The 27,973-nt window shown below is 36.0% G+C and overlaps 2 protein-coding genes across 2 annotated transcripts in view; both read left to right on the plus strand.

Annotated features, from left to right (window-relative positions):
• LOC137406809 (enolase-phosphatase E1-like) overlaps window positions 1–16,668 on the plus strand; it is a 31,004-nt gene extending 14,336 nt beyond the window's left edge. Inside the window, exons 10-19 of the mRNA XM_068093421.1 lie at window positions 950–1,111; window positions 2,235–2,396; window positions 3,169–3,361; window positions 5,236–5,488; window positions 6,970–7,157; window positions 8,762–8,855; window positions 10,436–10,566; window positions 11,009–11,193; window positions 12,381–13,070; window positions 15,409–16,668. Of these exons, the coding sequence (XP_067949522.1) occupies window positions 950–1,111; window positions 2,235–2,396; window positions 3,169–3,361; window positions 5,236–5,488; window positions 6,970–7,157; window positions 8,762–8,855; window positions 10,436–10,566; window positions 11,009–11,193; window positions 12,381–13,070; window positions 15,409–16,098 (2,748 nt within the window). The 3' untranslated portion in view covers window positions 16,099–16,668. The remainder of the gene's footprint in view (window positions 1–949; window positions 1,112–2,234; window positions 2,397–3,168; window positions 3,362–5,235; window positions 5,489–6,969; window positions 7,158–8,761; window positions 8,856–10,435; window positions 10,567–11,008; window positions 11,194–12,380; window positions 13,071–15,408) is intronic.
• An 8,205-nt stretch (window positions 16,669–24,873) lies between these two features.
• Window positions 24,874–25,611, plus strand: LOC137406810 (uncharacterized). The gene has a single exon (XM_068093422.1). It carries the CDS (start codon window positions 24,874–24,876, stop codon window positions 25,609–25,611), a length of 738 nt encoding a protein of 245 aa, XP_067949523.1.
• The last annotated feature ends 2,362 nt before the right edge of the window (window positions 25,612–27,973 follow it).

Consider the following 27,973-nt stretch of genomic DNA (forward strand, 5'->3'; position numbering starts at 1 on the left):
TAATATTTCGTCAAGGTTATTTCGTGTGACATCATAACAATAGACCTTTAAATAGGCCCAACATTAATGCAAGGCAAAAGTTGAATAAATCTTTGGTAAGAAATGTATTTGGATACCAAAAATTATTGCAAAACAACACTGCAAAAAGATTTGCTTACAGAAATTACCACGTTAAAACTTTTAAACAATATCTTATAAACCATTAAAAAACATTTAAAATACATTTAGGTATGGTACTTGAAATGGGAATTTGTCTAATCTTTTAATGTACATGTAGCATAAAAAGAGCAGACAACTTGTATCATTGCTTTCCGAATTTTGGTGAACGCCTGTGTGAATCCATCCAAATGGTTTAAAAACAAGCTACAAATTTTCTGGTGCCTTGGATCTCTATGCCTTGCTAGTTGACTTTATCGTTTTGTTTACATCTTCGAATCATATTTTATGCAATGATAATTCCAAATTAACGCGAACTGAAACAATAATATTGGGATAATAAGGAATATGTTCAAACTTTGGGTTTGAGCAATTTATTTGGCTTTAGAATTGAAAATAAAAAATCATGTGGTCTCTTTCATGTTGTTATTCTGAATTTATTCTGTTGAGTACAACACAATTTGTGTAAGACAGAACTCTCTCTATCAAATAGAAACATTGTTATTGTTGTTTGGACACATTTTCAAAGAGCTGATTGTTTTCTGAAGTAACAATTAAATGCAGATTTTGATATCTTTGTACTTGCCAAGACAGTCCCTGGTTAGGTTAAGCTTATAGATACATGGTAAGTCCCAAACATCAGCGGTTGTTTTATCAGAAGGTTCTATCAGAAGGGAACAGAAATTGGGATGCCTATGTGTCTGCCATTGTATGCAACGGTGACTGATTTCAGTTATGTATGTTTTTTAACCAATTGTGAAGTAGATATGTAGTTGGTGTTGTTCATTTACAGGTGGACAATGATGATACTCCATGCACATCATGCAAAAAGTACAATCAACCTCATCTCATGCTGCTGTGTGACAAATGTGATGCTGGCTGGCATACAGGTTGTGTCAAGCCACCTCTCTTTTACATTCCAGATGGGGAGTGGCACTGCCCCAATTGTGAGCATGTAAGTATATATCTTCAGTTGTATGTGTTACTGTGAGCTGCGAGGAAGGTTTGTATCTCCTGTCCGCGACTACTAGTTCTGCAATCTCAGTAGATCAAGGCCTACCATATGCTCTGGAGTTTATTTGCTATCAGGTGGGGTGGGCGCACCCGGGACTTTAACTTTACTATCTTCATATATAATCAGTCTTGTCATCTGATTCATCATGTTATCCAATCTATCCCTCCATCTGTAGTTATTGATATTCCGTGTCTTGATGGATTTGAACTCACCACAAATGAACTCACAAGGTTCTTATTCGGGCACTCTACCACTGAGCTACAACACCATATTGATCAATGATGTTATCATATAGCGTATGACACGCTAATTATTTTAGCATTGCACCCATGCGTTACGATTTCCCTGTTAAAAAATAATTTTCGTAAGGTTTAATCACTATGTCTGGGATCAAGGCCAATTCTTCTCACACGGACAATTATATTATCTTCGTGGGAAGAGCCTCGACATTCTCTTTCCGTTCGGTCAAACAAAGACAGTACAATATCTCATTTTTACATTTGTACCGGTATCGAGAGGTACCAGTATCGTCACATTCAAAGTTTTGATGGATAGCTTCCGGTGGAACAGTAACCTTTTTTATACACACACTTCTATGCAAGAATTGTTATTATTAATTCAACATATTCGGGATTTTTATTTTTTTTTCTCAGTTTGTATTTATTGTATCATTACCGAATCACCTTTTATTATAATCATAGCAAAACCGACATAATTTAGCTATTACTTGTTAATTATTTCACTTTTAAATCTAAACTTTTTTATAGTTGTTTTATTTTTTTTAATTTATTCGACCTGCACGAAACATTTTCCTCAGGATATGAAGTGTGTAAGTTACAGTTGTTTGACAAAGTTTGAAAACCTTTACAGTTGTTTTAATTTCTCTTAATTTATTTAAACTACACAAAACACTTTTCTCATGATATGTAGTTTAAAAGTTAGAGTGACAAATTTTGTTAAATAGAAATAAAAAATTTTAATTCCCGAGAATTCGGCTAGTCAAATCATATGTCTCAATAGTCTAAGTGAACTCTCAGTCTAATGAACGTCTGTACCTTGGTAGTTGCTGCTGATCGAGAAGCTCGAAGCAGACTTGGAGAGGATAGACGGGCTGATAAAGGAGAAAGAAGCTCGAATGAAAAAGCTAGAGCGACAAGAGAAGTATGCTCTATCCAATGGTATCAACCCTTCCAATATTATCACTGAATTCAACTCGGCGGATAGAGTAAGTGCAGACTGTTTCTCGCCTCGCAATTCTCCTGCCGCTTGCTACTGGCTCAGCTCAGAATCGCCATCACTCCATCCGTGGCTTTAGCTTGTTTACTTCCTTCTAGCATTTTCAAATTATCAGATCTTCAGATGATCTGTGCACTAAGTGTCGATAGTGTCTATATGGGTCATATATATATGGGTCATACTGGGGTCTATATGGGTCATACTCGGGAACAACAAGGATAATAATAACAAGAATAATATGCTTAAAATCTGTACAATGCCATGTTTAGCATGTGTACCATATCCTGTTCAGAATGCTATCAAGCCGTGTTTAGCATGTGTACCATATCCTGTTCAGCATGGGTATCAAGCCGTGTTTAGCATGTGTACCATATCCTGTTCAGAATGGGTATCAAGCCGTGTTTAGCATGTGTACCATATCCTGTTCAGAATGGGTATCAAGCCGTGTTTAGCATGTGTATTAAGTTGTGTTTAGCATGTGTACCAAGTTGTGTTTAGCATGTGTACCAAGTTGTGTTTAGCATGTGTACCTTGTCATGTTTACTAAATGAACTGTGTCATGTTTAGTTCATGTACCAAGTCACGTTTAACATGTGTTCTACATCAGGCTTAGCGTGTACACCAAGTCATGTTTAGCATTTGTACCTAGTCATCTTTGTATGCTTCCAAAATAAAATGATAAGCAAAAAGTTACGTTATAGACCTTTATTTGCCCTGTAGCATCTAGCATGCTCTAAGACATTTGTCTCAATGTTTTGTAGCCCGCTCGAGAAAGGAAAAGCAAGAAACTAGATGAATACGCATATGACAGCGAGGACGATTATGAGGAGGTGACAATGAAGAGGTCATGTCGCAAACGAACTAAGGTCAATTATACATTTGAGCAGTATGAGGCCGTCATGAACAACGCTATCTCCAAAGATGACTGTGATGATGATCCTACAATACTGGCTGGTATGTGAAGATATGTAGTCATTTAGTTGGCGTTTTATTGTGGCTCGTTGGTTGCGCCAGATGATATGGTTAAAGGTTGATTTGCAACAAAATTCATATTATAGTTATTTGGAATCAAAAGATTCACCATGTCTTACTCTGCTGTGTTGTAGGTGCAAAATATGTGGGAATGTGATTACAACCTTTTAAAAGCTCAAAAACCAAAAGCCGCCGTAGATTGGAATCAGTTTATTTCTCTGACGTTGTCATTACATTTGATTATTGTTTTGTCACGTGATGTTCTCGCGTGAATTGAAAGGCCAATAAAAGGTTCAATATAAAACTTCTTGTAGCACTAGTTTATGACAAACACTTCGGGTTTTACCGAAGACCCTGTATCAAATATAGATGCTCGCTACTTTACAGTTTTGTTTCGACTTGGTTTAATCATCTAGTCGTAATCTGATCATGTGGCCCAATACTTCGCAAATAATTTCTGCAGCGATTTTCGATTATCACAAGTGACCAACAGGCTCATCATGATTATCAGACAATGATATGTACGCTTTCGAGCCAAGGTTAAAAAATTAAACAAATTTTTACGGTAAGTTATAAGATATCAGTGCTGAAAATGACAGCATTACAATGACGATAAAACAGATGCGTAAGAACAATAGACATGGTTTTATTGAATGCGTGAAGTAAATTTGTGAAAATATTCCGACGAATGAGGTTGCGTGAAAGTGTAAACAAAAGCCATCTTGTACAACTACGTCCCATTTAAGCCGTTTTGGTTAGAGATTCTAATCTATGGCGGTTTTGTGATGAATTAACTGTTCGTTTTTGAGCTTTGAGGAGCTTGTAATCACATTTCCGCATATTTTGCTCCTACAAGACAACAGAGTAAGACATGGTGAATCTATCAAATAACTGTAATGTGAATTTTGTTGCAAGTCAACCTTTGAGGATTCAGACAATTTGACTTTTTTTTTAAACAACAAATCAAACCCGCTGACTCTCAACCTGTTGACTTCACCTGCTGACCTCACCCTGATAACCCAATTTACTGCCTTTAACCTACCGACCCCACCCTACTGACCTCCACCTTTCTAACCTCCACCTTACTGACCTCCACCCTACTGAGCCCACCCTACTGACCTCCGCCCTACTGACCTCCACCCTACTGATCTCGTAATGCTCACCTTATATCACTAACTCTTCTCTGCTGATTTTACCCTATCGTGATCATTTTGGACCAACACCACACGCTTCACTTTGTGATGGTCTGTGCCCATCACAAAGTGAAGTTATTATGAAAATAATCTCTGTCAGTAAATTTTGAAAATGTTTTAGCGATACAAAGTTTTTTTTATGGATTTTACTGCACAGGGTAGCACTGTCACCCTTTCTTTAGATCACCAGTGATACTGTGGATAATATTTCGCAAATATTGTTAGCAAAGAGCATTTGAGCCAAAATAGCTGTTTTACGAGATGATTTTGTATGCATCCACTTGTCTTTGTTTTAAATATCATATCTTTAATATTATTAGATAAATGCTAGCTATGGTCAAGTTGAATAACTTGACAACCATTTACCATGGTTTACACTATTCGTATTATCGTTTGCTATTGATCTGTTTTTTATAAAATATCAAGTGCAGGAATATGTATGTGTAAACTCTGTCAAACCTTACTCTCTCAAAGTTAATCATATTAACTCCGAGTTGATAAAGTAGAAAGGTAGCTTCAAATCTGTGGTTACAAATCAAATACTTTGGTCAGTGATGCTAGTTCAGACTCGCTAGCTAACAGCTATGTGTATTCAGACTTATGCAGATGATGCAACTTCTTAGCTTTGGTTCTAGCAGTAACATTGTGTGGGTTCTGCTACAGGCACTAACTCCTCTTTAGTCTCGGCTTCCAAGGTTACAAAATCGTCGGGCCAATCCAGACCTCCCCCGGGTCAGTCAAGAGGCAAGGACATCAGTAATCTGTTAGATGGCACAAAATTTTCTATTATGAGTGATGAGGAGGTGGATGAAGAATTGGACAGCAGCAGGGAGGAGGTGATACAACGAGAAAAGGAAAATATTTCTGTGACCTCCAAAGGATCAATAGGTGCCAGGAAACGCAAAAGACCAAGCAAGTGAGTGGCTCCCATCGTGTTTTATTAATGAAGTTACTAAGTAATGTTTTATGCGTTTATGCTAAAGCTAAATGCAGATTCTAGACTATTGTGCAATACTTTATATCAACTTATATAGCGGAAAGTGCAATATTTCTTCACTAACTAAAATTGGGAACTTTATTATTGGATAACATTTGCATATTTTATTAAAACTGCACGTCCGGTGAGCTGTGTGATGTCATCAAGCGAGCCGATAAAGCACAAGGAATAATGGCTATGGAATGGATGGCTAGTGATTAGCTCAGGTGGTAGTGTGCTAAGCTGCTAATTTGAATGTTTTGGGTTCAAATCCCATTCAATGGATTATCCTTTTTCTACCTCCGACTGTGGCTTTAGATGGACAGACCGACACGGCTCTTATTATAGTCCTGATTGGTGGTTATGCTTTGCTGATGTTTCACAATATTGCAACAGTGAAATGTCATGGTTTGTAAATACTCAACTATGGAATTTTGCACGGGAAAACGGCCCTTCGTTTTAATCAATAATTGCAGTTTAGGGTAGTTGGCAATCACGAACAAAATTTTATATGGAAGCGAACTCTGCAATTTTTAGTGTACTCATTCTATAAAAACTAGTACACTGTTAGTCTAGTGCGCCATGAGAGATCATCAGGTGTAATAACTATTCGTATAATTATTCACAATTATCGGTGAGCAATTGAGTGGCGCAGTTGTTAGATTGTATGCTTGCCTTGCTAAAAATCGCCAGTTCAAATCCCACACTTGTGATCTTATTTCCAACCAAACTGGGCCTTCAGACTGATAGACATGGCTCTTGTTGTAGCAAAGATGTAGTAATAGTTAAAGATTTATTACACAATCGCATTATTGAAGATTTACTTTACTTTGTATTAAAATCTCATGCTCCGTAATTCTATTTGCACATGTATATGCTGTAACACCTCTCTAAAACTTCTTACTTTTTGTTTGACCAACCATGTACTCTTTATATACTTGTCAGGCGGAATCTAAGAATTGCTATTATATTGGCTTGGCTGACACGTCACACTAGATATTGTGTAAGAATAGTGATTTTTCAAATAACATTTGTGACAGAGAGTTTATTGAAAGTGACATCGCATGTATTTCTACTCGTCAATAAGCCAGTGTTGTTTTTTCCTTGCCTTGATTTATCTAGAACATTCACCGAAATTTTATATATCTATGATTATTTGTCTAGCACCATCATTAATCAATATCTTCTCACTTCTCTTGATCTAGGTTGCTGTTGTTCTTTTGCTTTCTGCAGAGTTCAACTACATCATTTATGTAGTTGAATGATATTATATTCATGTAATAAACAGTGTTAATAATATGTAACTATATTATTAACACTGCTTATTTTATGATTTGCAGTAGAGACTACTTTGCTTCTATTATTTCACATGTTCTGTATATCCTACTATATATCCTACATGTATATATGTTGTGCACCAGATTTAATGATATGGATGCCGATAGCGCCGCGGAAGACGACGAAGACTACAAGATGTCAGATGAGGCCAATGAAGACGAAGGGCCATCAGTAGGTTCAGATGAGAACGTTTCAGATGATATTTGGACACCAGGAGGCATTCGGAAAGGAGGAAGGAAATATACACCGCGTGAGAAAGTTCGAGACTTCAGTAAGTGTCACTTGTGAATAATAGGTCGCCATGTTGTGAGTATTAGACTTACAAACGGCTGGACCAGTTATTATGTACCGTTGTTTGTCTGCGTAATACTTCCTGTTTTTGGTTCTGTAAGTTGATCAGTTTTTAGGTAATGCTTTTAACTACAGTGATACTGAATATATATAGCTCAACGGTCAGCTAGTACTGTATAACTGTCAGTTGAACTGCTAATATTTGGAATTGCATCACAAGTAGAGCTTCACGGTACAGGCATTTGATTGTTTGGTGGCGATTTAAAGGTAGACGATTTGAAAATGGCCACCATTTAAAGATACATCACCATTCGTATAAGCGATATAATCATGTGATGGTGATATATCTCTCACCTGACGATTTTCAGATTGAGTGATAATGGAACTAAAGCACTCAGGCCTTTTAGTCTTATAAGCTCATTCCATGGCCTTCCAGGCTCACGGCCATTCATAAAATAAATGTTTCTAATTATTACAAATACAAAACAGTTTCTTTTTAAGTTAGAATATACAAAAAATATTAAAAGTTCTTTTACATAATAATATCACGATATATCGCAAATCGCCTATTTGCAATATTGAATTGGTTGGGGATTTTTTGAAATCGCGATGCTGTAGTCACAAGAGTGTGATGATAAAGTGCCAGATTTTAATCGTCATACAAATTTATTATTCATTTCAGAGCGTTTATTGAGGCCGTTTTATGGCTTTACTTCACCTTATGCTAGCTAATCAAGTATTACTGACAACTGACTATGCTGACAGGATTTCCTGTTATTCTCATATTATCAAGGAGCGCATAACTCCTATTTGAATTCCTGTTGAATTTAATACAGTTGAAAATGCGCTTCAAGGCCTTACTAGCATACACAGACAGCACTCTTGTGAATAGGTGTTGAAAGCTAACTGCATAGCTGACAGCGCAATATATTTACAATGTGAAGGTCGTGAAGGTCATGTAACCGTAGAATTCTAAAGAATGAAAATATCTTTTTCCATCTTAAAAAGAGTTATTGCTTCTTAATCTGTCTGAACCAAATTGAGATTTGTCGTGTTTTTAATCTGATGCAGTGTCACTAACTCTGCATTGTACCGCTGCTTGTTTTGTGGTTCGTAAAAATATGGCAGAAAGATTGTTTTTGTATCTCTATTTGCTCATGAAACTCTTATAATATTCAACAACGATGATAGAAATAAATTTAGAAAATCTATCAGTGATAAACTTGGCTAATTTATCTAATTCTTATAGTGAATATGTAACATGGCTTATAGTGATAGACACTGACACATGGTAGGTATTTGCAATGCGTATGGAAATAAGGTTTGAATTAACTACAATGCTGAAGTAATACATTGCAAATCACAAAGTATTTTTATAAATGTAATTGTTACTCGGTTACATAGCAATAACAAAAATAGTTCATCCAAACAAACCAACTTCAAAGTTTGCTCAAAACATAGCCTTAGCTCCACCAAAATTTGTTTGTCATGTCAGCTTTTGCGATATATGTATACTTTGCTGCAGTTACACTCCCTTGAATTAGTCTCAGTGCAAACTTGGATGTCTGTTTGGCTGGTTTATAGTTTGTGATGAGGAAGAGTCAGAACCAGAGCAGCGTAAAAAGAAAACTTACCAGAGACCACGAAGGACAGCGACAGCTACTCAGGCTGCTCTCAGGTTGGCTCATGTTGTGTACATTAGTCTCTCTCTTGCAGGCGGTAGTTTCGGCAATGGCTGTTTTATGGTTTAGGTTTTATCACTACCTCCATGCAGCTCTGTTTGCCACCTTGTCTCACAACGATGCAGTGATGCACTTTAGTGCTTCCTTATATTGTATTATTACTACCATACAATACTACCATACAATAGACAACATGTTTGACAAGTTGTTCTTTTTATCATTTCTTTCAAAAACAGCAACTCTTTGAGGGCTGACTCCTATTAGCCTTTTCAGTCTGAGTGTTGGACTGCAGAGACCTCTTCTTACATTCTCCTTAGATTGTATGTAGATTTAATTGTAAGATTGTAACCATTTTTATCGAGTATTCTGTGGTAGACAAGATAGACATCATAATCACACTTTCTCTTGATCTGAGCATCTTAACCGCGATCAAGTTTTGTTAATTTGAATCTTGAAACATCCTGTCAGTCAGATCATCTTAAACATCAAAAAAATCACAAATGATAGAAAAATGCCGATACTTTCTGATAAAATTAACTACAATTTTGTGTTAGGTCATCTATAATCAATATATGAACTTAATGTGTGCCATTTTATTAGACACATTTTAAAACATGTAAAAAACAACAAAAGCAAAACAGCGATTTTCAGTCTATGTCATTGTATAAAATATTCACTTTTCCAAAAGTATGCCCTGTATTTTGTATTTGAACCATTAATAGAATTTTGCTTATTGATAGGTATGGATGTTGTTAAGTTGTTACGAAACAGCTTGATAAAATTCAGATTGATATAAATAAAATGATATACTCACATTGAGGGAATTGCGGAAAAGAAGATGTTTTGTCATCTTTCTTGGCTTTTCCACAAATTTTTGTTCAATTTGTGTAGGTACTTTTGAACAAGATGATGAAATGTTTTAGTATAAAGTTAGCAGTTTTGCATTTGTTTGAAATTGATTTGCAGTGTCTTTATATCCGTACAAACAAAGCTGTTATGCGATGCTAGCTAATGTTACAGGTCGTAGTTTTTACATGCAACTTCAGCAATTAATTGGTTTGTAAGTTCGTGGTTTTCAGACTTATCCGCGATATATATGTAAAATATTAGTATAATATATCTATATATAACATCTCGATAGCCGGCCAATCAAATGGTAGGTCGACCTATGGCATTCTAACTACTGGCCAATCACATTAGATAGACCTATGGCAACCTGACAACTGGCCAATCACGTTAGGTAGACCTACGGCAACCTGACAACTGGCCAATCACATTAGGTAGACCTCTGACACCAAGCCAATCGCATGATATGCCTATTTACAACAATTCAAAGTTGGTGTATCGGATTGCATTACTTTGTTGTGATTTTGTCATTGCAGCTTCACTACACTGTCAGCTAAGAATAGGTAGTTTAGATTTGTATTCTCTGGTTTTAGTTTCTAAAGTGTTTCCCAACCACAGAGTTGACAATTTAATAGAGTGCTCCACCCGTGTTTGATGTGATAAGAGGTTGCAGATGTTAAATGTTTCCTTCTATGATAAGGTTTTGTGACTCATGCATGATGTCTTATAGAAAGAAGAGAGAGGCTAAATTTGGATTCACCTCTAGTGAGGAGTCGCTGGCCACCACCCCATGTTCTTCCAGTACAGAAGAAGAGGAACATCGGGCTAAGCGAAGGGTGAATAAATGGAATAAAATGAAGAGTAAGTAAATAGCTCTGTAAGCTAACTTCTTCTTTGCCCACCTCAGGGCTGTCCGCATGATCCGCTGTGGTTCCAGTTGAGATTGTGTGAGCTTAGCACTTGATCAACTCGTCTCACCACATTCCTGGCAGGGCAACAGATAATTCCTATTATTGTTTTGGCCTACACGTTTAGTTGCGTTCATATTACTAAATTCTAATGGAATTAAGTAGAGGTAAATATCATGTTTTAGCTAAAACTGTAGACTGAGAAATTGATTAGCAACGTTTTGGCTCTCCAAGTATTCTCTAGCTGCGTTGCTGGTCTTTAAATCATTGCGCTGCTGGCTTTTAAATCATTGCATCATTTGCTCTATTTCTCAGTCTATCTTTCTATCTATCTCACTAATTCTCAGTCTATCTCTCGGTTGTCTATTTGCATGACAAGGGTTTGTTGTTTCCAGCTTATTCTGCTGGTACTAAAAAAGGAAAGAAAGAGTCGAGAAAGAAGAAACGGCTCAAGAAAAATTTCGCTTCAGATGAATCGACTGAGGAGTCGAGTGACAGTGAGGATGAGTACTTGCCACTTGTCGAGCAAGACATCGTGTCTACTGCCGGGCAGGATGTGGCTTCAGCTGCCGAAGCCGAGGTGTGCTCATACATAAACATACCTTGCGCTACTCATTAGGAGCTACTCATTAGGAGACTCGCTACTGAGGCTCACGACATTAAGTGATGCCAATTGTTCATTATGACCTTTTCACATTTTGCCTTGTGTGTGATTGCACTCTGATTCCTTCTTGAACCAACTGTAATCCTCACTTTTTCCCCGTGTTCTTCATTGTTATTATCACTCTTTATGTTATTATTCAAAATTGGGATATCCAAAAGTGACCTTTCAAAGTAAAAATGAAGAATAATTTTTAACGAAATATGAGCTAGGTGTTTTGTAAGGTGTCTAATTAGACAAATACCCCAGGGAGCAAATAGGTGCATTTCATACCTTCGTACCATCTCGTAAGTGCTGTCATCTGTGCCAGAAAAAAAGCTTGCCATTAAACTATTGTTTACATTAAATTTTATCATTTTTAAGCTATCAACTTGGAGCATTTTTGCACTAAGTGGAAAAACTACTTGAGAGAGTTTTAAATTATTGATAGGATGAGTTGATATCTAATGGCATTGTGGAGAGCTTTACTTCCTTTGTGTTATTCGTTCAGAACTCATGAGCATTGTCGCTTTTTATATACAGTCAAACCTCAATGATCATCTCCACATAAATTGTCCGATGTAAAACGTAAAATCTTTGCCAAAATTTGTCTCGACACACTGTATAATATCCAGCATACGTATTTTGAGACTTCGCAAAGTACTGTAGTTTTGTAAGGAAACACTAATAAAAATTGCGAATAAAAGGTAAAATAATGAGGGTGTGCTAATTGAGTTAATATAAGTTGTATGTGGTACAAGTAGAGGAAGTTATTAAACATATCTCTATCACTCACTCCAATACCAAACTTGTGTATTGGCAACCCTAGGCTTCTGTTAATATTTAATTCGGTGAAAATACCAGTAAGAAATTGACTATTACCTTAATAATTTAGTTTTTAAAATTTAGCTTTGTAAAGTATTTGCTTTGGTGCTACATGTATTTACTTGACAAATCAATCATTAGTTTTTCACTGTGGAACAAATTGACAAAAATACAATCTATTCATATAGTATTTGCTCCAATATACAATAGTTTTGATATATGAAACAGATAATTGCATTATCGAGATTTACCTTTATAATGTTTGTTCATAGTCATGATGTTATTGTAACTGCCCTTGGTAGACTGATGCGGAGGACCCTGATGGAGTACACAGGGTTAATAACAGACTGGAATCATCGTCTGGTGATGATGATACAGATGACTCTGAGGGGCGCAGTGCTAATCAGACTCGCTCTAAAGTAAAAGTAACACCCATCATACAGCAGGATCGGGCAACTCCAATCATGCAAAATGATCCAACTCCAATCCTACAAAATGACCCGGCTTCAATCTTACAGAATGACCCAAAGCCAGTTAGGCCAAAAAATAGGACGATTTCCGTCAAACAAAATAATTTGGTAACCCCAATCATGCAGAACGACTTCCATAGTGATTCGCAGACTGATGAATTTCAAAAAAGTACTGCTGTAAAAAAACAAACTGAACTACAGACTCCATCGTCTCCAAAAACATCCTCAGTTAATGGTGATGTGAACATATCCGGTGGTAAGCATCAGACAAACTTACAAACTCCCAAATTGAAGGCACATGAATCCGAGACGATCGAAAAAGCGAATGTGGGTTCAGCTCATGCGCAAAGTCTACAAGATTCTACTGCGACAGAAGCTCAAATTACTCATTCAGCTAGCACTGCAATCGTTCAGACCAATAATCAAGCTAGTACTGTGACAGCAGGCAGTAAGTCATCTGGAGAAAAAATACAGACTTCCAGCGTTTCTACAACTGAGGCAGCAAGTGCTCATTCGAATCTGGTAAATATTTTCTCTCATCTTTACAGAAAGTATAGTCATGGACAGTAGTATAGGACCGCCTAAAATAGTCTAGTAAATCTGAAATATATATAACCAGTTGTAATTTGTTTTGTAAAAGTACATGAATACAGAAACATGGTCTCATTTTAATACTCAGAATCTCCTCTATCTGTTTTTATCTACTCGCCTTTAAAAACAATACTCTAGCTATTATGTCGCTAAGTAATAATAAATGGAAATATTTTTTTACTGAGAGCTATTTTGGGACATGAGTGCTTAAAATTTTAAAAATGATTGAATCTACACTGCTAGTGAAGAAGAAATATCAAACTTTTGAGAAAACTTAAAAGATTTAACACATAGTTTGAAAGAAAAAATAATCACCTTTTATATATAACCACTTATAACCACCTATATTATATACATATTTCTTTCAAACATTGTGAGTGGGACTTCAGCGAATAGCATATCACTATTAAGTCCTATAATAGTTCAGGTGTATAAAAATTATCTTGTGGTCTTGTACTTTTACACATGACTACATTTCATGTCCCATTTTTATTTTATGTAGGCTTTGTACTCTGAGAGGTCTTTTCACTCATATAACCACGACTGAATTCAAGTTGTATAGTGCATCTCAATTATCTAGTCAACAGAAAAATGAACTCGGTAGAAATGCACTTTGACCTTGTTGTAATCTGTCTTCCTAATCTGTGTCTAGATACCGTAAAACCTTTATTTTAACGCTATAGCGCTCTATTTTCAACCCTTCCTTTAGAGCGCCGCTTTATTAGAGGTGACGTTCAAATAAAGGTGGCATTGTACTTTTAAGACACATCGTCAGGATGTTGAGAAGCTAAATTTAACACTTTTCGGGCGAATCGAATGTCGCCTATATTTAGCACGCTCTTTTGGGTGGTGCGACATTAGTCGTTGTGGTTGCAAGAAGTTTGCTAACTTACATCTAACTTACCCTAGATTTTTCAAATAAATTTCACGAGGAAGCTGATACATGTCTTTACCATTTGACTGTACATGTATATCGCTTGTAATTAACCTATGATGATCTTATGGCCTACATTCTCATTTGTTGGAGCTTTAAAGTTTTGTATTTTATTTTAAATTTGAAGGCAAATTTTCATTTTATAACTGTATTCAACAAGGTTACGTAAAAACTCATTGCACTCATCAATATGTTTGCTACAGTTCGTAGCCAAAACTGGTTTTTTGTGTGTAATAGAACAGGTGTTACGAGCATCGATCCATTGTAAGCAGAGTTCAGATTATCACAATCGTGCTATCAAATAGTATGCTATAAATATGCAAATTTATAAGTTATAATAATAACATATCAAATGTTGCAAATATATATTCAAGAACAACTGTCATAAACAAACCATAATTATAGTACATGCATCGACAAAAATTAATATTTTCAAACAAATATTAACATCTTTAAAACAAAAATATTAATATAATTTGCTCGGCCAGTTGCGTTATGATTGTTGCCTTTGTTTGAAACCATTGCATTTCTTCTGGCTGTTCAATACCTTATACAGTGTCTTCTGACCTCAATTCTTCTGCACAGCTGAGCTAGTCAATATTGGTGTCCAAAAAACTTTGTAGCAGAGCAAAACTTTTTACGCGATGTCATTTTGAATAGAAACTTGTAGTGCAAATAAAAGAAACTGCGTGTCATCAAAATAGTCTCAAAATGTTAGCCTCAAATACGTAGTAGCACAGTTTTCACCGCAAAAGTGAAAACTTTTTCTCATATACATCGAAATATCAGTTCGTGTTGAAAAAGGATCTACTATTAGCCTGATACAGTTACTAATTATTTCTATGGCGTTGCAATCCAAGTTTTTAGCAAAAAAGCCTAAAGACTTGAAGTTGGAAAATTGACATTGATACGAACACAAACAACAAATGAATTAATTGTTATTGATGTAATCAAGTCATTATCAGTACGGTTTTGTAGAGACCTTTTCTACTGATCACTTGCTATTATGGGTTTGTGAAAATTAAGAATGTCAAATAGTATTTTTCAAATAGAAGTGGCTTTCAAGTGAAGGGTGGTGCTCTATTTTTCAATCCTTCTCCCATTATGGTGCTCTAATAGAGGGGGTGTTAAAATAAAGGTGGCGTTCAAATACAGGTTTTACGATATTTACATATTCAAACCAGTTGTGCTAGTTGGTCAACTGTATAGAAGTTCTGTGACAATGATGTAGTTAACATACGGCATAACTGTTATCGTCTAATTTTATTAGCATGTTTCTTCATCGAGTTTTTATTGCTTACAACCTTTTATAGAATTGAAAAATTTAAATTTTAGGTACCAGAAGTTGAGGCTGTCAAATCTCAGTTGCCAGTGCCCTCTCGACCGTCCAATGCTACACAAAAGTCTAAGTTACACGGCAGCAAATCACTAGCTCAGGACAACCTCCCACGAATAGGCAATGCAAACAACAGCAATAACCACGGCATGTCCAGTTCAGGTTCTCCGTCAGTTGTGCATCCTCTAGCTAGTGGTTCAGTCAAACCCGCTTCTTTCCAACCTGGATTTAGTCATCCCTCCTCTTTTAACACCTTTCCCACTACAGTGCCAGGTCATTCAACATCAAATGATCTCAAAAGGCCGTCAGAAAGTAGGCATCAGCTTGTCCCGCCCACTAGTACAATGCAGGGCATGAATGGACAGCCATATTTTCATCAAATGCCTTTGCTTCATACCCAGTTTCCTGCACAAAGTTATCCTCAGCACTATCCTTCCCTCTACCAGTTACCTTACAGTCATCCAGCTGCCACGGGTCAAGGTCACTGCGTGACAGCCACCGTCAATCCACCATTTACCTCTAATTCACAGACATCAAATGCATTTATGGTTGACAACCTTCTAGACTCTGGTCCGAGTGTAGACAGATATGATGTCCCGGTAGGCAGCATGGCTGAAGACGATGATGAAATGTCTAGTTATATGACATTGGCAAATAGCATCGCATCAGGAGGTACCGACAAGCAATAGCATGTCTCTTTTTTATACAAGGAATTCAACCACTAGTCATTCTGTGTCATTATTATATATTTAACCTGCAGTGAGTGTCATTTGCTAACCTTTTAATGGCAACTAGTATGTACCACAGTGTCATAGTATTCGCAAATAATATATTTACAATTATAATGAGCAGCATTTTTACACTGGCTAATATTACATTTAAACATGCTGGAGATTGAACTCACCCTTTTCATAAAATACTTTTTAAAAATCATGGATAGTAAATGTTGATAACATTTTGTTTTACATGTAGATACACGAGATATTAATGATCAACGTTAGCTGAAATTTTGGCAGTGACATGCTATGTTAATAGCGATTTGTATATAATATTTTTGTTGTATGTAGCTAAATGTACATATTATTGAATAGTTGCTGTATTACTATTATTATTGGTAGTAGTAGCGCAATGTGTCATAAACCTCACACATACAGACAATTTTCAATCTTACTAAAATAACTGACTAGTGATTTATTTATAATAGAAGTTCCCATTTGTAATAGGTCTTGACTTGAGTCAACTCTTGATATACCTCATAATCTTCATAAAAGTTGTCATTATTGGCGTTACAAATGGAATTGTTTGCTCCTTGGCCCTTATCCACTTTAGTTGGAATTCTGATGAGGAAGCATTTGCCTCCGCTGATTTTGTCATTTGGTTCTAGCGTGTATGTCAGGGTGTGACTGGTACCTCCTGCGATGGAGGCATCATTGAACATTTGGTTCTAGCGTGTATGTCAGGGTGTGACTGGTACCTCCTGTGATGGAGGCATCATTGAAGCTGAACTTGACTGACGACCGAAGAATGCCCTTTGCGATTCACTTCTTGGTCTTGCCCTCATTTCTAGTGTAAATGATGGCCTCGTTCGTACCCTGTTTTAAAATACATGCTCCAACATTATTACTCAGACTATATAAACAATTCATTAGAGAATGATAATAGATAAGTTTTAGTCTTATGCTACTTATGCATAGAAGTTGTGCTCTCATGGAAGATGAGGTTCAGTGACAATATCACGGCTTTGTTGGATGAAGTTCTTATTACTTTTAACCATTCCAATGTAAATATTACATTATGGGTGGTAAATAATGGCATTGTCAAGTTCATTGACCTAATTTTAAAAGTTCTATTGAAATTTCAGTCATTTTTTAAATTCCAAAATTTTTGTATCTTAAAAACTGTTTCCTGCTTTTGCAGACTCGAGCAGGTATGAATGCTGCTGCTCACTCTCTGTTAGCTATTTGCTTTATTTTTATGACTTGATTAAAAAGCAGACCGCTATGTAACCCCTGCTTGTTTCAGAAGAATGATTGGCAGCACCTGACTGCAAAGTCATTATCACTGAGTTTTAGCCCTTCAAGCTACCAAGATGTTTCATACAGAGTACACATCTACAGTAGAAATGTATGAAATGATGAAATTCATTTCATACATTTCTACGGACACATCAACTATTTATGACCGCCAGATTATCATTTTTGGTATATATCATTACTTGGCTTTGAAATACCTGCTGTTCGGTAAACTTTCTGTGTACAGCGTTTGTCGTTTCTTCACCTGCTTCACCAAGGCCATTATGAATACAATGATCAAGAGACCCAAGGCTACAAACTGCATCCATATACCAAGAGCGAATAAGGAGTAGTGGGTGATTCCGGAAGGTTCCACCGTAGTTGAAGTATGGTTAGAAGATGTGAAGTTTTCTACAGAAATCGATTATGGAAATTAGGAACCTTTTTTCAATTACAATTTGCTGAGGCATAGAGATAATTGACCAATTACATGATATAACACATCTATCAATAATGCTGATGTAATATCAGGATAGTGTATGGCTGCTGTACAACGTCCAAGCTCATTGGGTAGTCTATAATGACCAGAAAAATATTTCGATTAATTTGCTTTAAACCATGCTTTCAAAACCCAAATAGAAGTTTGATTTCGAAATACTAGAGAACCAAATTAAATGTTAATTTTAAACATATATTTGTGTATAGAATACAAACTGCCTGACATAGTAGTATGCTCATCCTGCTTTGTATCATCCTTGAACTGTACGTGTTTCACAGCATGGCGTATTCCGGTAGACAGTTCAACTCCCTCAATATTTGCCTCACACATGTACAATGGGACACTTACGGCAATTCCTAGAACTGGAGAAATAGAACAAGAGGTTATTTTATAGCATTAAAAAGTATATGATTCTGTTACAAAATTTAGAGGTGTGGTCAGAGTAAAGCTTCACAAGTTCCATAAATCACCAGATTATTCGATATTGCAAATAGATGATTCACGATATGTTGCAATATTATGTAAAAAACTTAAAAATTTCTGGTAATATTTCACCTCAAAAAACTGTTTTGTATTCATGACTAGCTGTGCTACCCGACATTTTCCGAGTATTAAAAATCGGCTAATATAAAATGAGAAGTAATGAAAGTTGCCTGCCACTTGCTATTAGCCTAGCAGAATGCCAATAGAAAATTTTAGTAAGCTAACTAATGACAATCACTTACTTATGCAATCATCCTGCGTGGTATGCAAAGCTGTTGGGTATGTGCTCCCATATAGCGACTTATATCGGCAGGCTATTAACTCATTCTCTGTGGCCTATTGGGGAGGGCATTGGACTGGCGAAGGGTAGGGTCCAGATTAAATCTTATTTAGTACGGTTGCTTATTGCAAGATTTTAATAGCTATAGCCGGAATGCATACATAGGGACATACTTTAAGAAATATATTTATAAAAGATAGAAGATGATCAGAAACATTTATTTCATGAACGCCCATAGTCGTAGAAGGCCATGAAATAGCGTATTGTAAAACTAGAAGGCCTGTGCATTTTAATTGTAGTATCGTTTACTCTAAAAATCGTCAGTAATGAAATAAATCGCCTTTACGTGATTACATTATTAATACAATTAGCAATATCTCATTAAATGGTGGCAATTTTTAAATCGTCTACCTTGAAAGTAATTAAAAAATTACTACTAAACAATTAAGATGCCATATTGTGAATCACTAGTTCCAGGATAGTTATGTTCTGCTAGTTGCACTGTCCTGAGAACAGGCTAGTACTTTCCAATTATTATTCCTAGTAACTACTAGCCCTTATTTGTATTTGACAGTAAAAACATTCTAGGGTATCAAAATCTGTATTTATAAGTAACTTTTTTCCTCAACATTCTTGTTCCGGAATGATTGATAAATGAGAGTTACTACATATTCTAAGAATATACTAGAAGATCAGGTGATGCTGGAAAGATGTTTATTTAGAGATAAGCTCTGTCTCTTTTTGTTGCGTCATCGCACGTTCCTATACCCTTTAGGGTGATAAATGGCGTCATAGTGCGATTTGGAGTTGGGACTTAACATTCCTGCATACTGATAAAAGCTTTGCAATGATCACTCAAGTGCACAGTGAATCAGGAGGTACCTTCAATGTATAAAGGTATCAAAAACTACAGTAAATACAACTATTAGTCATCGCCATATTGGATTACTGCAACGAAAGAGTTGATAAACGCTTAAAAACTGTATGATATTAGTTTCATAAATTTTGGTTACTTTACTTCCTCTTTACTTGGTGCGACCACAAAAAATGTAGCAAAGGTTTCCTTATTATCTTAATCCTGATTGGCTACACTTGCTTTCAGCTATTCCATTTAAGCCTTTTTAAATATAAACCTCAAGTTTTGTGACTGTAATCTAATCACACTTACTTGAAATAAGATGACAGACAATGCGGAATTTTCTTATCGTGTAGCTCACGATGTTTTCGCGGTTTCTCCAGGTCTTGAAGAATTTCAGCAAAATTCGTACAAGACATAGCAAAACTGAGAAACAAGAAGCAGTGAGCGAAATCACTTGACAAATCTGTACCACCAGCGTGAAGTCTGCAAGACAAGGTGAATGTAGACTATAGAAATCTGCCACTGACAGATGTTAGCTGTGACAATACTAAAGACAAACCAACAAAGAATTTGTTCCAAGTTGCCCAAATAAAGTTGTAGGGCAGTGCAACATTTTGTATATGCATTTGATGGGTCTAAGGCTATACAAGGCAGACTTTAACTGTTTTTTAACTGCCATTTTTAACTGCCATTGTAATTGCTCTCATTTTCTAAAAACGGTGTGCCATTTGCTGCCAGAACTAAACACAAAAGATTGTTCTAACTTTTGAAACTCTTCCAAAAACTCCCGAAGCAAGCAGACACTGAAAAACTGTGCACAAACTTTCAAAACTGCCACTGACAAATGTTAACTGTTGGAATACCAGAAACAAACAAAAAATTGGTTTCAAGGTGTTCAAATAAAATGATAAAGCAGTGCAATGTTTTGTACATGACGCTTACTGGATATAAGGCTTATTATTAGCTTTATCAAATTTTTGGTGTGAAATATTATACCAGATGATGATTTTATTTTATTTTTATAATTTTTTCTCGTGATATGTAACCAAAACCATCCTTTGGTAGATGATTACTAATTAAAAGTAGCAGCAGATTTTTTTAAATCTCACCATTGAATTTGACTCTCAGGCACTCGGTGGCGATGCCGGGGTGGGATAAGTTTGCGTAGTAGCAGACACTCCAGAGGCCCACAGATAAGTAACGATGCTGACTTCGGCCTGAGTCTAGAAAAGTCTCAACCCAAAAGGTTGTAGATATACAAGCTGCTAGAACAGCGCAAGAGGTTACTGTGAGAAGAAGCTGAAGTATTGTGTAGAGAGACGGGCAGCCTTTGAGTAAGTTGCTTTCTTTGGTTTCTGGTATAGCATGTATCGGCATCTACGAAAGGCCAAACAAATAGACATAGATCACCTGCTAACCAGCTGAATGTGTCACTGCCTATTGAGGCAGCAGTTTCTCACTTTCGAGATTAATGCTACAAGTGATTACCCATATGATTGAGTTTGTAAATTGCACAAAGGCTGTACAAATGCCCAAATATGGTAATAGCAGTAATGCCCAAATATGGTAATAGCAGTAATGCCCAAATATGGTAATAGCAGTAATGCCCAAATATGGTAATAACAACACATACTTCACTATAATAGGAGCCATGTTCGTTCATCTGCCTGAAGCCATGGCTGAAGGTTAGAAAAAAAGACTAATTGTCGACGAGTAGTTAATATGTTATCTTTTATTATAAATTATGACTTTTGATGGAAAGTATACTTGAAGAAAGAGCTCTTACAAAGTCAGTGAGCAACAATAGAGTTATAACAATAACTAAATATTATTATAACAGAGCATATAGAAAATATGCTCTGTTATGATAATAAAAAATATGCTTAAAATAATAGAGCAAATAATACCTCACTGTAGACCTTTCATGATCATATTTAGCCTCATTCTGTATTAGATTTACTTAAATAATAATCGTTTAGATAGTTATTTACTTCTACAGAATATATATTTACACATAATTAGTTTAAAGAATATTGTTTACTTAGTTTTCAGCTACTGTCAGTATAAGGAGGCAGTCATCCTAGCATCAGTTTGTACATAATTATATAAATATATATACATGTGCACTTATCACTATCTATAATTTCTATATCACTTTAACTGTTTCTTAAAATAGTCCCAAGTCCTTAATGGGTACTATGAGGTTGGTAACTGACCAATCATACTATTCAAGGTTTTCTAATTGAATATTTGAAAATTTTGAAGTTGAACTTTTTTTTCTTTGTTTGAAAAATTTCTTTATTCAAGTTCTTTCAAAAAATATATATCTATTTTTTTCATCAAATCGTTGAGCAGCTTCTGATGGTCACTTCTTGTTTTCTTTCGTGAATTGTATTAAAGAATTTTCCTGACTCCACTTGTTGCTTGAATTGTTTTCTTTTTGGATAGCGTTTACTAAAGTCTGCAATATAATTTTTCACAACAATCTTTTTTCAATTTATTTCGTACTAGGTGAATAAGCAAAATTAAGAATTACTTACAGCATATTACAAACTTGCTTAGCTGAAATTGGTCATTCAGAGTGTTGACTATTTACTCTGGTCTGTCTGAGGAGAAGTTGGCACAGATTTATCAATCACAGAAATGAGAAATTTTGGGAGCGAGTAATTATGCTCACGTCTGGCACTCTCAGTGGTAAATAAATTGAAAAAAAACAGGAAATAGAGCTAGTGCTGACATGCATAGTTCTGAAAGACATACTGGTCAGCAAATTTTAGTTCATCATTATTGGAATAGCTTTGCAATAACTTTATTATAACAACCTGTATCTAGAAATCTCAATGCCTGTTAGGAATGAAAACCTACTGGATTTGAACTTGGAAACTGGTTCTGCAGACAGCCATGCTATCCGCTGCATCACAGACCCTACGTGCTATACTATAGAATCATTGTGCACATACCTATTACACCGGTCAAAATACACACACTGAAATTGTTTATCGCAATCATGACGTGTAACGTAACGATTATAAACACAATTATATGCACGGCTCTTATTATTTTTAATATTAACTTTTAGATTAATTTAAGTTACTAGCTTAAGTTACTCACATCCATTGGGTAAAGGAAGTTAGAGAATGACGGCTACACTGCCTACCACAGTTTATAAGTCGCTTTTATTACTCGTGCAATGGCGGGCATTCACCTAGTCTTTACTACGATAAGAGCCTTGTCCATCTGTCCATTCGTCTGTCAGAAGCAAGTCTTAGCTTTTAGAAAAAAGATTGCACCGCACATGATTCAAACGCACAAGCATGCTGCCACCTGCACCAAACAACTACCTTGGCTGTTGAAATAATTGTGCAGTTAGTGATTACATGACCTCACGACTTTTCACGCCGCTGCCAGGGTAGTAGTTTGAGTTTAATAAAAAATGCAAGTAAGCTATATAACCAGATTACACTAATAGACCAGAGAACCAGGACATTCGGTTAGTTCTTATTCAATTCCATAAATAGAACTTGTCGAGAGCTGTCATAGCTACGTAGAGTTACCTTGCCAAGGCATATAAAATTGTCATGAAGTTACATGCATTTACCGTGGGCAGTATGTCTAAGAATTGTCAGAGTTCGGTGAATGGCGTGTATCAAGATCACTCATCGATTTATCAAAATATTATTCTATCAAAATCTGTCATAGAGTTATCTAGGTTGCAGGTATCATTATTAGTCATAGAAGTACCAGCATATTACTATTAGCATCATATTTGGTACCAATATAACATTTTGGTACTAATCATATTAGTACCAAATTATTATCATAAAGTAGGCTGTAAGCTACATATGTAGCATGCACAACAATACTTTTCCAGATATGCAATGATTAACAAGTTTACCCCGAGTTTTAGGATTAGAACTTAATTTAGCTGGTAACTCGCCGTTGACAAAAAACAAAAGATTTCCATCTAATGAAATGAAAAGAGCACACTTTAACCTTTAAAATTTTGTAAAGATTTATTCTTTAAAGATAATACATGAGATGATCTTTTTATCAATGATGAACACCGGGTTGCCATAATTTTGTAGACCTAGGTAGTCCCTATTTATTATGGAGTTACCAAAGCAGTATAAGCATATGCATATTCAAATCTGTCTTGGTGTTGCGAAAGTATTGCTGTATTGAAATATGTTATAAAAAACTAAAGTTCATTGGTGATGTGACTATAATGAGCTGTTAGTTGAACGCTATATTACTGAAGTAGAATGGACTAGATAAGGAGTTGATACCATGCCGGCACACGATGGCAAGCTACAGCTGATTCACAGGAAACAGTGGCGCCAAGCTCTGCTAATTGTTTCCCTTATCACCTGGTTTCAATTGGGTAAAGTCCATAGTTACTGAACTTTTAAGGTTTATTTCTCAAAGTATCAAACAATTTTTTGTGTTTTCAATCAAGTGTTTCCACAGTTGTAGGGGTGAAACATGAGCTTGGAGTAAAACTTATTTCAGCTTGTTGCATCCAGTACGACCTGCCCCGACCCGTTATTAGGTTTTATTTAAAAAAACTAGGCTACAACTGGTAACATGGCAAAAATAAAGCAGCCTGACTAAAATGTAATAACTTCTGCATAGCAAGATTATACAAATTACAGTTTATATGCTCCTAGAACAAATGAATAAACTACATCTGGCCTTAAAAGGATATCTAACTTTTGAAGCTGCGGCTTCAGTGGTTTGTAAAGCAGCATTAGTATGGCATGCTACGCACCTCATACACTGCTCATCAAATCATCAATATTATACCATAGATATATATTTATTATGCTCTATCATCAGAATAAAACAGTACTTGTTATAGCTTCGCCACAACTCGACACGCCCTGACATACTTAGGAGCATCTCGTCAAGCCTCGACACACCTTGATACATTTCGACAAGCGGCCGCACAACTCAACACACCATGACACATCTCGATACGTCTCGACAAATGACTACAAAGTAAGGTAAATCCGTAAATGGCTCAAATTTAAAATCATTTCATTGCAAATTCATAATCAGTGCCAGAAATTTGGTAAGAGATCTAATTTTATACACCATTGGAGACCCCTGAAACAATGCTAAACTTTTTAGCATCTGTGAAATATTAGCCTTTAGTTATTAGCCATTATATCAGCATTGTTAGTCAGAAAATATTCTGGCTAACAATGCTAATGGGAAACATGAATTTCTGTGAGTAAATGCTAAAATTTGCCATGTTATTGGAAACTTGAGAACTAGGGTCTAGACTCTAGAGCAACCAACATTCTTCTTTTAAAGGCCATATCTACAGTGATGGCAGCTTTGCTGTATGGTGTTGACACATGTACTACCTACAGCATGCAAACTCACAGACTCACAGACTTACAGACACACAGACTCACAGACTCACAGACTAACAGACTCACAGACTCACAGACTTACAGACTTGCAGACTCACAGACTTACAGACTCACTGACTCACAGACTTACAGACTGTTGACTCACAGACTCACAGACTCACAGACTCACAGACTCACAGACTCACAGACTCACAGACTCACAAACTCACAAACTCACAGACTTACAGACTCACAGACTTACAGACTCACAGACTCACAAACTCACAGACTCACAGACTTACAGACTCACAGACTCACAGACTTACAGACTGTAGACTCACAGACTCACAGACTCACAAACTCACAGACTTACAGACTCACAGACTCACTAACTAACAGACTCACAGACTTACAGACTCACAGACTTACAGACTCACAGACTCAGACTCACAGACTCACAGATTCACACACTCACAGACACACAAACTCACAGACTCACAGACACGCAGACTCGCAGACTCGCAGACTCGCAGAGTCACACACTCACAGACTCAAAGACTCGCAAACTCGCAGACTCGCAGACTGCAGACTCGCAGACTCACAGAGTCACAGACTCACAAACTCACAAACTGCAGATATATGTGATGAGACATTTACAATCAATCATGGGTCTCTTGTACAAAGGATAAGATCACTAATTCTGATGCATTAAAAGAGCCAGAAAAGAATCTATTGAAGGTATTAGACTGTATGTACTTGAGACACTTTAGATGTATTGAGAGAATGAATGATGGCCAGTTTATATGAGAATGAAGGTGGCTTGCTGAAAGATGGCATGCAGAGGACTAAATTGAGATTTAAGGATCGTCACAATATCCTCAGAAAGTGGATACGAATGGGTATAGACTCATGGTATAGACTCACGGTACAGCCCCATGATATAGTCTTGCTGGCAATTCCTTAGGGGTGCCAGCAAAGCCATACACAATACAGTTTATATACTCCTAGAACAAATGAATAAACTACATCTAACCTTAAAAGGATAACTAATTTTTGAAGCTGCGGTTTCAGGGGTTTGTAAAGCAGCATTAGTATGGCATGCTACGCACCTCATACACTGCTCATCAAACCATCGATATTATACCATAGATATATATTTACTATGCTCATCAGAAAAAAACAGAACTCTTTTTAGCATTGCCTCAATTCGACACACTCTGACATGCTTGGGGTGCGAGCCTCCTAAGGGTTGCGAGCACTCGTAATCGGAAGCCCTGAATTACACCAAAATTAAAACAGCCATTCTCGTACAGACAGACTACGATGTAGATATTTCATAAAAACTCACTTGTAAACATGCTAAAATTAAAAATCAATTTAAACCTCAAGGTATATTATTTTTATCAACTTCTGGACTTGAAATATGATACCAGATGATATTTTTATCTTTTTCTTCTTTCTTTTGGCGTGTAACGAAAAATATCCTTTTTTGATGATTGCTAATAATAATATAAGTTATACATACGTACACGCTTACCAGATGGTCCAAATGACAAAGCGTTAAAACTGTTATATAATACTTACTGTTAGTCTAAAAGATATTTATCACTTTTTTGTATTTGATCCTTGATCAAAGGCCGAACACTGTTTGAATGTGAAACAACTTTCTTCTTATCATTCCTGGGAATGAGCATATAGCCTTTATAACCGCTCTTATCATCACGTCAAAAGTTTAATTAAGTCCGCACCCTCTAGATGCCTCTATGTGTCGACTGAATCACGAGAATCCATGGTTACTTAACAAGTTTATCATAAAATTTGTTTACATTAAATGCATGTTTAAATAATAGCTACGTAATCCTGGCAATACTGCTTAGCGACTCTCAAAGTTTCACAATTTTTAGAGCAATTGTAAACAATTCGTAGCCACATGTATTTGTAACGTATATAACCCTTGAGGTACTTGAGCTTCCGGAGTGAAGTACTAGGTGACGCGTGTAGCACTCAAGCCAGTGAGGGGTGTTTCAAGCCTCAATGATCTTTACATTCATATAGTTCTCATTTGCGTTTATGACATCACATGCCAATACCTTCTCATTTATTGATTTATTTTTTGTATCATAAACATGATTGTTATATAAAACAAATATGTTTACATAAAAAATATTTTATTTTAAAAGTTTTCAGATAATGTTGTACCTACTTTACGTAAAACATTTTTTCTATAAAAATGGTTATGGACTGCCCAATAAAAGTGTATATATATATTTGAAATTACGACTCTTGCCTACACGGTCATAGACTTGCCAATGCAATTAATCAGTATTTGCAAATCATAGCTGGTAAAGCAATGGGTTGCATATATAGATGTAAACTATACTTCTGTACAGATTAATATAATAATAATAAGAATAATAATATTAATAATAATAATTAGTGTGTATACTCTTCTGTATAGTCTCAACATGTCTTTTGAGACTATACAGAAGACAGCCATCTTAGGAACAGCTCACATATTGAGGAAGGTCCTCGCTTAGTGGAATTGAGGAAGATGTCGGATCCTTTGACCTTTTGTTAAGACCCGGACTCAACACGGACTAAAACCAGTCACCTACCACCATGCGACTGTAAAGAAAAACCTTTTATAATAATAGTATCTATCAGAGATGAGCAGAGAAGCATCCTGAAACATTAATCAAAGAACTCAGCATTCAAACAACGCCATCTCTCAAAACATTGTAATTGTTAACTTGCACTGTATCACAAATAGTATTTCATTTAATGTACACATGTGACTAAAATATTGTTGTATGTAAATTTGAACGCAGCAAATAAATGTTTCAGAGGAATTAAAACTGGAAGTTTAATAATGCTCAGATCGTATCTCAAATCTGTCTGACCATCGATTACATTCTTACTTGTTCAAAAATTCCACTACAACTTATTCCAGACACCAACACTTTGCTAATCATCACTGTAAAACAGTGTAATATGTATAAACAGCTTTTTCTTCCTATACTCGTAATTTTATTTTACTGTTCTTTATTTTATTTTTGTCTTATAGTATAATTTAC

This window comes from Watersipora subatra, chromosome 10, assembly GCF_963576615.1.
Source record: "Watersipora subatra chromosome 10, tzWatSuba1.1, whole genome shotgun sequence".
In the NCBI taxonomy this organism is placed as follows: domain Eukaryota; kingdom Metazoa; phylum Bryozoa; class Gymnolaemata; order Cheilostomatida; family Watersiporidae; genus Watersipora; species Watersipora subatra.

What these genes read in the sequence shown, in the direction of transcription:
- LOC137406810 (XM_068093422.1), top strand. Translation starts at nt 24,874, where the DNA reads ATGGCAGCTTTGCTGTATGGTGTTGACACATGTACTACCTACAGCATG.